The sequence below is a fragment of the Canis lupus genome, chromosome 22 (assembly GCF_048164855.1).
Source record: "Canis lupus baileyi chromosome 22, mCanLup2.hap1, whole genome shotgun sequence".
Lineage (NCBI taxonomy): Eukaryota > Metazoa > Chordata > Mammalia > Carnivora > Canidae > Canis > Canis lupus.
Window position 1 is genome coordinate 43,815,522 of NC_132859.1, and position 11,310 is coordinate 43,826,831.

General features: G+C 50.3%; 1 protein-coding gene across 1 annotated transcript in view; it reads right to left on the reverse strand.

The window, feature by feature from the left end:
* Positions 1 to 11,310, reverse strand: part of TTC21A (tetratricopeptide repeat domain 21A) — a 32,226-nt gene that overhangs the window by 20,243 nt on the left and 673 nt on the right. The window contains exons 2-8 of the mRNA XM_072793290.1: positions 10,234 to 10,363; positions 9,311 to 9,421; positions 8,562 to 8,728; positions 7,099 to 7,221; positions 4,910 to 5,067; positions 2,010 to 2,094; positions 104 to 202 (exon numbers count right to left, since the gene is read on the reverse strand). Coding sequence (XP_072649391.1) covers positions 104 to 202; positions 2,010 to 2,094; positions 4,910 to 5,067; positions 7,099 to 7,221; positions 8,562 to 8,728; positions 9,311 to 9,421; positions 10,234 to 10,363 — 873 coding nt within the window. The remainder of the gene's footprint in view (positions 1 to 103; positions 203 to 2,009; positions 2,095 to 4,909; positions 5,068 to 7,098; positions 7,222 to 8,561; positions 8,729 to 9,310; positions 9,422 to 10,233; positions 10,364 to 11,310) is intronic.

The window sequence follows — 11,310 nt, forward strand, 5'->3', positions numbered from 1 at the left end:
AAGTTTGAGCCAGGGAGGGGAGGACAGGGTACCCGGGAAGCTTCCAAAAGGGTGGGCATAGGGCTTAAGAAGCATATAAGAGACCTGGGAAGAACCTTCTTACCAGCCTGCTAACCACAAGAATTTTTTTAAGATGGAGGCTTGGATTTCGGGGCTCTCTTGTCTCCAGTGCTTTAATCAGATTTCTAACATGATTGGCAGCCTGCAGGGACAAAACAGACAATGTCAAAAGCAATATACAAAAATGGGAATTGGGCAGAGGTTTGCAACCCTGCTGCACATTATCATCCCCTGGGAGATCTTAAAATATCTACACTCAGAAGCCAGCCCCAGAGATTCGGATCCAACTGGGATGGGGAGATCCCAGGCACCAGCCTTATTTTAAGCCCCACAGGTGGAGCTTTCAGGAACACTGTTCACCCAAGAGCTGGCACTGCCTCTCTGTCTATGGATTTGTGAAGAGAAGCTGCCCTTTCCGACCCCTACCCCCAACCCCACCCCCAGCCAGAAGCCAGCTGTCATGGTGCCCACACATGCCCCCCAGGCTGACAGCACACCTGCTGGGCTGGCTCAGGAGCAGATGGTCATAGCGGGGGCCCTGGACCTGAGCCTCTGCTCCATGTTGACATGAGTCACCACATTGGTGCCTCTCTGTCACTCCAAAGAATCCTCCCTATGGCCCTGTAAGTCAGTACAACTATCTGAATTTTCCAGTAGACAAAGGGTCAGAAAGGTTAGGTGATTTGCCTGGGGACATTCAGTAACTGACTCCAAAGCCTGCGTTCTTTCCCATGGACTCCTCTGCCCCATTACCCACTAAGAGTGAGGAGTTCTTAGTTCCTGGCTGCAAAGAAGTGACAGAAGGGAAACCCTGGATGGGGCAGGCCTACTCTGCTCAGTAGATGCAAGCAAATCAGCACTGAGCATCCAGGGCTGGGGAGAAGCATAAAGCCTAGGGGTTAGGGTGGGGGGGTGAAGGAGAAGTATCAATGCTAACTCTGCCCTGGGGCTAAACCTCAGGCCAGGCCCTAGGAAGGCCCACCCAGGGTGCTTAGGACAGGCCCATTGTCCAGTTCCTACCCAGAGATGGCCTGGGCCCCTTGCTGAGGGTTCCTTTCAAATATGGACTGTCCCCTCCATCTCACCCCTGCCCCCACAAAACCCATAGTCTCAGAACTGGGCAGAAGGAACCAAAAGCTTCCTCTTTGCATCGTGAAACCCTTACAGACTCCTGATCTGCCACTCTTCACAGAGGCAGTGCATTTTTTCAAAAGGCAATGTTGTGGCTGAAAACACAAACTATTCTGGAAAATAAAGACCTGTCTGGGCATTGAAGTCTTCATAAAGAATTCCAGATATTTCTGTGTTTGAGGACAGGTTTGGGTTTCTTTGGAAAAACTACAGGGCTTAGGAGCAAGTCTGAGGCTAGGCTCTACCTGGCCAATACCTGAGCAATTCCAGCCACTCCTTAAAAAATGGCATTTCCCAGGACCTGGGTGGCTCAGTGGTTGAGTGTCTGCCTTTGGCTTGGGTTGTGTTTCTGGGGTCCTGGGATTGAGTCCCGCATCAGGCTCCCTGCAGGGAGCCTGTTTCTCCCTCTGTCTGTGTCTCTGCCTCTCTCTCTGTGTCTCTCATGAATAAATAAATAAAATATTTTTTTAAAAAGTGGCATTTCCCAGGCACTCCCACTAGTCATCCCATTTAGTCCCTCTAACAACCTCACAAAGTGGTTGGAATTATCTCCAATTTATGGATGCTGATCCCAGGGCTTTTCCAGGTGAACCTGCCCAGGCTCACATGAGGTAACTCATGGCAAAACCAGACTTAACCTCACTGCCTGCCCAAAGCAGTCCTTCCGACCTTCTTACAGGGAATATGAGGTGAAGGAGATGGGAGGGACTGAGATCCAGGGAGGACCCTCAAAGGCCCTGGGGATGGTGGAGCTCAGAGCGTTTCCTCCTAGGCTGCACTTGTTTCAAGGCCCAACTCCTGAGTCTTGAAGAACTTACTGTAGTCATATTTCCTTCTCTTGCAAGCTCATGCATTGCTAGAATTTGGCAGGCATCGATATTACCGTCGTCTTTTTCTAGGATTCTGAAAAAGGAAGAGGAGCCACATGAATTTTGAGTATGCATAGACCAGGCTAGCATGGCACTGCAGCCACTTCTGATTGTCTCCTAATATCCTGTCTCCCTTTCTCCTTTTAATAATGGAACTCCTGGGCAGCCCCGGTGGCACAGCAGTTTAGTGCCGCCTGCAGCCCAGGGTGTGATCCTGGAGACCTGGGATCGAGTTCCATGTCAGGCTTCCTGCATGGAGCCTGCTTCTTCCTCTGCCTATGTCTCTGCCTCTCTCTCTCTCTCTCTGAATAAATAAATAAATAAATCTTAAAAAAAAAATAATGGAACTCCTGATCTGGCTGGGCACACAGCTACCCAGCATAAAGACCACATCTCCCAGCCTTCCCCTGCAGCTCAAGTGTGGCCCTGTGGTTAAGTTCTGGCCAACAGGATGTGACTGCAAGTGCCCCAGTGACATCCAGCTGTTTCCTTACAGCACATCTCTTCTTTCTTCTCTTACTTCTTTCTGCTGGCTGAAACATGGACCATGTAATCAAAGTCCTAGGAATATAGAACAGTAAGACAGAAGGGTCCTGGGATCCTAACAGAGTTAAGCTGCTATGCCAGTCCTGGACAACCTCCCAGACTCTTATCTGATAGAGGAATAACCTTTCATGTTATTTAAGTCCATGCATCTGGGGCAATCTGTGACAGAAGCCTATTCATATGCCAACTAACATAGACTTGATCATGGCCCTGTGGTCCCAGGGTGGTGAAGAGGTCCTTGATGGGTCATCTGCAGCTATAAGATGGAAAGGGAACCTTGCTTTCCAACATGTGTCATTGTGAAGACACAGTTTCCGGTCATACATACTTTGGGGTTTTCAATATTCTGTTTCTTTATGGGAAACTTCCTATTTTTCAGCCTAGTTAGGGATGGCCCTGCACTTCATAGAGGGTTACTCTAATTAAGACACAAAATCCCAATATGATTAGTTAGGCAGTCAACATTCAAACAGTTCTAATCCTTTATGCTGATTCTGTAGGTACAGGGAAACAAATACATTTGGAAATTTAAAAAAAAAATTTTTTTTTGAAATAACCTACGGACTAAAGAAGAATCAGAATGGATATTAGAAAATTCTTAGAACCAAATGATACTGAAAATATCACATCCAAATGTGTAGATACTGCTAAAATAGTACCTTGAGGGACATGCACAAATCTAAACACATATATTCTAAAAGAAAATTGAGAATGGATGAGCCAAGCATCCCACTCAAGAGTTAGAAAACAAGAGCAGGATAGCCCCACAGGAAGGAGTTGGCAGGAAATCACAAAGAGCAGACATTAACACAGTAGCAAACAGATACTATAGAGACCATCAACAAAACTCAGAGTGGGGTTTTTAAAAAGACTAGTCAATGAAACAAATTACTTTGATGTTGATGAAGGAAATTTAAAGGGAGAAATAAATAATATTAGGGATGGAACAAGAAACACACCTAGAGGGGCACAGATTTAAAAAACAATAGGGGCAAGGTGCCTGGCTGGCTCAGTTGGTAGGGCCTCTGACTCCTGATCTCAAGGTTAGGAGTTTTAAGTTTTTAAAAATAAAAAACAATGGAGGAAGTTCTGTGAATGCCACTAGCTGCAAAAAACTCCATAAGGGCAGGCATCGGTTGTGGGACTCAGCCCGTTGGCACTAAACACTGTTCCCTGCAGGCAGGGCAGCAGGGCCTTGGGCGAGGGAGGCCACGCACACCACGGTTGTGGCCGTCAGCCAGGTGCTCCCAGGATCCCGCTGGCCGAAGGCCAAGCCTCCAAAGCAAGCTCTTCACCCAGTTCCTGCCAAGGACACTGGCCAGGTGTCAACTCTGAGACAGAGAAGCGAGGCCTGCACAGGCACCGCATGTGGGGGGCCCCAGTGCACTGAGCAGATCCCAATTACGTTCATTTGCTCCTGGGTGCCTCTCTCGGGGACTCAAATTCCAGTGATGATCATCAGAGGAATTGCCATCCCTCCACAGGGAAGAGGTCTGCTTGTGTTTTGTTTTGTTTTTGAACTGTGCTGTATAGTACCACAACTTAGTCATGATTCGTAGTGATGACTCGTGGTCACTCAGAAAAAAAGTAGTCTGTTAACTCTTTTTAGGGAGAAAGTTAGTAGCACACATTTTAGAATTACTTAATAAAACTAGTGAAAGCATTAGTTTAAGGAGATAAGCTTCAGTTATCTAGAAAATTCCATCCTCAAAAAACCTTCCATCTGACATCCCTCCCCCCAAGTGGTCTTTATTTCTAGAGACAGTGACAATGCTCCAAGGTCACCCACACTTGGTATCTGGCTTCCACAGCCCCAGGAGCTCCCCGGCTCTTGCTGTCTGGCTAGAAGTCTTCTCAGTCACCGATGACCTTTTTCCCTGAAGTTTTTATTACGGTGTATCATACCCATAATTTAAAAAAATTAAATAATGCAATAGTTCCTTTATGCCCCTCTAACCCCGCTCTTTAGAGGCAACTGCTTGTCAGCCTGTAATCCTGGTTGCTTTGGGTTCCTTGGGTCGCTCCTCTGTCTCTTTCTCCTAAATAACATGCTTATAGCTCTAGATATGCCTATTTCTTTGTCTATCAGGGGCCATGTCTTCCTGGCCTCCTCCCCATATGATCGCATCACTCTCTGTACCTCCTCTTGCCAATATTTACTTTTATGTCTTGTTGCATCAAACACACGCTGTCTCCCATGTCCCCATCTTGTAAGATGGGAACATGTTAGCACGCTTGGCTCGCAAAGAAAGGGAAGAAGCAGCGGTGTGGTGTAGTGGTGCCGGTGGACACCTGCCTCTCACCTGTGTCCCATTTCTACTGTCTGCTCCCAGTCCTGCCGTGCCAAGAACAGCTGCATCTTCAGGATCAGGGCAGGCAGGAAGCTCCCTGAGGTGACGGTGATCTGGTTCACCACCTCCAGGGCCCCTGAGTAGTTCTGCTGCATCATTAAGTATGTTGCCTGTTGAAAGCCCAACAGAAGAGCCTCCATCAGTGCCCACAGAGGGAGGTCCAGGGGTGTCAGGGTCTTGACCAGAACAGGAGCAGAGCCTGACATATGTGTGCTGCGGGAATCCCTCGAAGCCCCTGGGGAAGGAGTCACCATCACTCAGAGTGACAAATCAAAGTCCACACCAGTCCTGGCTTCTTGGACAGGTGAGGCCAGGGCTCCAGGGAGATTGGGGCACCCTGGCAGGTATGGGATACAGCAAGACCACGTGCGGGCCACCCCTAGAGGGAGACCTCAGGCTGCTGGGCACCTTCCACTTCTACTTTTCCTTTTCCATTCACTGTCTTGAACCTTATCAATGAAAATTGCTCCCTGGGGCCCTGGGTCAGTTAGGGCTTGCAGGGAACACTCTGGATTGGGGGGCTGAAGTGGCACTTTTTCTCCATCGAGGATCATGGGGCTGGAGTTCTGGCCTCTGCTGGTCAGTGCCAACCACCAGGTCCGAGTGCGTGAGTGAGTGATTCAGTGAGTCATGGCCCAGGTGCTTGAGGGGCAAAGAGCAATGCTCCTAAAGGACTTGAAACATGACTCTGAAAACCAGAGCGTATGTTAGACCTTTGGCAACCTGCCCTCAAGAGACTTAATAAAAACAAGAGGAAGAGGCACCTGGGTGGCTCAGTGGTTGAGCATCTGCCTTTGGCTCAGGTCGTGATCCCAGGGTCCTGGGATCAAGTCCCACATCGGGATCCCTGTAGGGAGCCTGCTTCTCCCTCTACCTATGTCTCTGCCTCTCTCTCTGTGTCTCTCATGAATAAATAAATAAAATCTTTAAAACAAAACAAGACGAGGATTGTCCCAGGTAAAGATTTATGCATATGCGTGTTCACAGCAGCACTCTTTCTAAGTGTAAACTGGGAACAATCTCAGTGTCCAAACAGTAGAGGACTGGCTTGGCAAATGATATTAGGCCCATACAACAGGGGATGGGCTTGATGGCACGGTTCAAAATGACAGTTACTTATGACAAAATCTTACATGAAGAAAAGGAAGTCAAATGATAAGATGCCCTATCATGACAACTCTATGCTCCTATTAAATGACCACAATATCTCCCGCCCAGTGGAGGGCACTCAGTGGGATCCCCTTCAGGACCAGGAGCAGCAGTAGCTCTCCGGGGAGCCTAGCCCTGGGGCTGCCCATGGCTAAAGGAAGCTGCCTCGTGCCAGGTCACGTCCTTTCCCAGGGGCAGCCCTCATCCAGCCTGTGGTCAGGGAGGGGGTCAGTGAGGGGCCACCCAAACTCTAGAACTCTGAGTTGGCTGAGACCTTTGCTATGGCCGCATCACAGCGCAACTTCTCCCCCCACAGGTCCTGCTTCTGTCCCTCTCCCCACAGATGCTGGTCCCAAGGGTGCCCCCTGGTAAACCTGCAGAAAGCCAAGTGAACGCACACTCTGAACCGCACACTCTGGAAAAAGCCTGAAAGACCCTAAAATGTCCACATGAGTTGTTTGGAGTGGGAGGGTGAAGGGTGTCATTTTAATTCCTCTTTTGACTTTTTCAGCCTTTTTTTTCTTAATGAGTACATATTCATTTTCTAAGAAGATATATAAGAGGAGAGAACGAGAGGGTCAGCTTTTCTTTCATAGATGGATTCAGTGGCGGCACATGAGAAAAAAGGGACTTCATTTAAATTGAGATAAAAAAAACACAAATCACATATCTCCCTTCTCTTACGGCCCACTGAACTGAGCAGGTGAGAAGAGAAAGCATGATAGAGAAAAAAGGACATCTCCTGAGATGACCCCATGCAGAACAAGACAGGCACTCAGACAGGGCGAGCCAGACTGTGAGAACCGAGTGGGCCCTGAGCTGTTGTGTGACTCTGATCCTCTGTGTGTGTATGTGTGTGGGAGGCCTGCTCCTCATCAGCCAGGTGAGGCCCTGGAGACAGAGGGTCTAGCCCAAAGTCACCTGGTGGGTCTTTGGCTCCAGTGGTCCCGGTGGGGATCCTCCTCCCCTCCCCTCTCCCTGCCACTGCCCACCTTTCCCATCAGCCCCAGCACATCTTTCGCATCCTGAATTCCTTGTTCCAGGAACTTGGTGGATTTCTTCACGATATGGGACTTGTCTGAGGTGAGGTCCACCCAGCCTCGGAGCACAAGGCCCTGGGATCAGAACAAGATGGAAGATAAAGTCATTGGTCTCACAGAGCCTTGACCCAACCTGCTCTCCCGCCTAATGTCCCATCCCTGTCACGCTGCACCCCGAGACCCTGCCAGGCACAACTATTTGCAAACCCCAGGGCAGCCCTGCTCCCTCTCACCACCAGGAATTCACTCTGCTCCTGTCCTGGCACAGCCCTCCCAACCAAAACCTTTCACCTGATTAACTACCACTAGTCTCTAAAATTCAACCTAGGAGGACCCTCCTGTCGAAGACCTTCCATGATATTCCAGACCCCTCCCTGGGACCCCCGGGGCTCTGCTACCTCTACTGACCACTCTCACCTGTCTTGTCATTGCCTATTTACTCTACACTGGGGTCAGGAGGCCACCATAGGCCACTGTGCATGGCCACTCCTGCTCCCTCCACACCTTAGCCCAGTAAGGGGAGGTGGGAATGCCTTCTAGGGGGTTAACAGGAGTCCTTCTGAGCTCTAGGGCCTCTCCGACTCTGCTCCAGCCTTCATCTAGCCTCTGCTGGCAGACAGGTGGCCAGACCTGCAAGGTGAGGTCAGAGGGGCACTTGGATAACATTGCCCTGAAGCATCCCTCATGCCTTAGACTGGTGTTTCTCAACTCTTTCCCATCGCTCCCATCCTAAGGAGCCTTTTCAGACCTTTTCCCTAATCCTTTTCTCTCCCTCCAAGACTTTTTAATATCACACATATAATATTTATTTATGCAGTGTGTAACTCTGTGTTTTATACATCAACAGTAAGATTTCTTTTCACTCCCTCCTTGGGGTACCAATTTTCACCCCTTTGCGGAGGGAGATCACCCCTGCTGAAGTGGTGACTACACTGAACCTAGATTGAGGCTTCAAACTCTACCAGGAGTCCCGACCTACCACATGTGAGATCTACTGTATGCGCCATCACGGATATCCAGCAGACCATTGCTAAGAGGGAGGGTAGGTCCAGTGCAGCCAATTCCTCTTATTTTCCCAAAGAGCCAGGAAATCTGGGCTTTTAGGTAAAGATCTTTTGCTTTCTAAATGTCGGCAACTAATTCAAGATTTAAAAAAAATATAGTACAGGCCACAGAACAGCTGTCTGCAGACTGGACTCTGGACACATGCCAGTGTGCACTTGGCTAAACCCTGACACAACGTGGGTGGGGGCTCCTGGGAGCCCTGGGATGGTGTCAGTGCCCAGGTGCGGACCTCTCCCAGTCCCAGGGTGCTCCGCAGGAGCTCCCAGTTAACTGGTTCAAAAGGACCAGTGGGGATGTGTTTGGACACTGCTTTCTGCAGCTGTTGTCCTCCTGATGCCCACAGCAGGTACCTCTCTGGAGTTGTTGGAGAGCTTCAAGTTGCAGTCGATGTACTCTCTGGCCTTGTCATAGTGGCCTATGAGCCAGAGGAAGAGGCCGGCATAGTACAGGGCCGTTGTGCTGGCGGTCTTGCGGATTTCCTTCAGGCTGCTCTCAAGCTCCTGAATGGCTTCTTGGTCTGGGAATCCGAGACGGGGAAGAGGGCGAGTCAGAGTGAGGAGGGCCGCCTGGGCCTACAGGATGCATTGAGGGCCCATCCTTCAACATGTGGCAGACTACTGTCAGCCTGGGGCCTGGAAACCACAGGAGCCGCTGCTGCCTAGACTTGGGTTTGCTGTCTGAGGGTTATCTTTTCTCCCCGGTACCCAGCAGTTTGCCAAATCCCCCACCTCAGGCCCACAATCCATCCCGAGAAGGGAGAGAGTTGTTTAGAGTGTGGAATTATTTATATCAGCTTGATTTGTTTCCACAAGGTCTTGGCGAAGGAAGCAGGATGTCTCCCCAACTCCTAGGATTTGGAAGGAGAGGACCTCTCCCATTGTCATGCTCTTTACCAGTGGCTCCCACGCAGCTGGATCTGGGCACAGGCCTTCCTTGAGGACCCCAAAGGGAGGGAATAGAAGCCACTCCTCCCTGGCTACCAGCCTGTGCGGTCACCAGTGCACCCACCTCCCGTGGCAGCCCTTGAGGGTGCTGCATCTCTGCAGTGGGGTTGTCTTCCCCCAGGGCACCAGGCCTTGTTGGGCATGGCTGCACTCACCGATGGTTTCACAGCGCTTGTGAGCATAAATGAGGGCCATGATGGAGCACAAGGACACATCTGGATGATTCCGGATGCTCTCCAGGTTACTGATGGCATCCTGTATGTGCTCTGCAAAGAAGAGCCCACCTGGTTATGCTCTTGGGCTCCAGGCCCAGAGGGCAGGAAGTCTATGGCCAACACAGGGGAGCCCTTGTCAGAGCTGACCCAAGGCTTGGCACTACCTGACTTCAACCAGAATCATTGGGTTAACTGGTCCAAAACATTTCTAATGACCCAAGTTCCCTGAAGGGGCTGCTGACACCATTGCCCATGCTGCCAGGTGCTGGAGGGGTTGGAGCTCAGATATACCTTTGAGTACTTGCAGGATGTGAGGCCAGGATTTGGGGCTGGGGGTCAGTTCTGAGAAAGGCCAGCAGGGTATTCCCAGCTAGCTGCTCAAGAGCCACAGGTTATACTTATCCCTCCATGTCCACTGTGGTTGGCCATGGGCAGCTCAGCCAGCCCTCAGCCCAGCACTACCTTCTGAATGTCAGCGAGTCAGCACCTGCATGAGGCTCACCCCTCCCCCTGCTCCTGTACCATACCTGTCTTGACCCATACCTACCACTTCCTCCTTTTCCTGCACTACCAGCTCTCAGTTTCCAAGCCTGGGATTCGTCCAATAATCATTCAGTCATGTCTCCCCACCCACTCACTTTCCAGATAGGGAAACTGAGGTGCAGAGCAAGGGTGGTGAGCTCTCTGATGTCTCAAAAGTCAACTAGATAATGTATTACACAGCCATCTGGGGGATTAACCTGGGTGTAAGACTCTTTCCATGGCAACACGGCTGGGGTATAAGCAGGCATCCAGGTAAAGCCAGAGTTGCTGGGGCTAGGCAAGTGCCGGAGGCCATGAGGCCGACCCTGGCAAGTCCTTACCTTCCCTGAGGATCCCATAGGTTTTAAAGAACTGCAGGACAGGGTCATTGCTGAATTTTTCCAGGCCCAAGGCCGCGGCCCGCTGCACATGGCGGAAGTACTGTTCCTGGCTGTAGTAAATGATCTCAGCCTGTGGGGAGGAAGACATAGTTGCAACAGCCCCAGTCCCTTCTTTCTGTTCTGAACCACTTTCTCCCTGACTCCCTGCTCTTCCTCCATTCTGCAGAAGGAAGGAGGGAAAGAGAACATTCAGGCTTCATTTTGCTCTTCATCAGCCCCAAGAGTAGCTCCATGCAGTTCCCTGGGAAGGAACTTGGAGGGTTCAAAAGTGATGGAGAATTCAACTGAGGCTTTGTCTTAGGAAGGGAATGAGGGAAAAGAGAGAGCACCAATAATAACAGGTACACCACTAGTTAGAGTTGTAAGTTACTGTGTGTTAAACACTTGTTGGGAACGGTATCAAGGGCTTTACACCCACTATCTTATGTATTATTCTCTCCATATCCTTCACAGTTAAAGAAGCTGAAACCCAGGGAGACTATGGCTTGACAAAGGTCATGCAGTATTAGGGGCTGAGATTTCAAAGTGAGGTCTCACTTCCCCTAAGGTTTGTGGGTGCTGGGCTTGGGGAGAGATGTGGTTGGCTTGTCAGTCTTGTGGGCCATATGAAAGAGCCCAGACATCATCCTCAGCGTAACAGGAATGGTTTTAAGTTGGAACGGTTTTAAGTCAGAGGAGGGATGTGTTCAGGTGTGTGTGTGCATGTGTGTGTGTGGTGGTGGTGGTGGTGGTGGTGGTGGTTCTGCTGCTGGTGCTGGTAAGGGGACTGCTGGTGAACAGAGAGCTGAAGCAGAGAACTGTTTGGGGTGTGTGTATGGGGGATACTGTTTCAGGTGCCTGCAGAGAGATGGTGTTGATCCTGGGCTAGGAGATGCAACGCCGTGGGTGCTGTCAGGGGACTTGTAAGAGCTGACATTTCCCGCTGATAGACAGGACCCGAGATGGGGACGGGGAAGAGTGAAGGCTGTGGGATCAAACAGTGGTGTGGTCTATCGAGGTGGGGGACTCAGAAGAGGC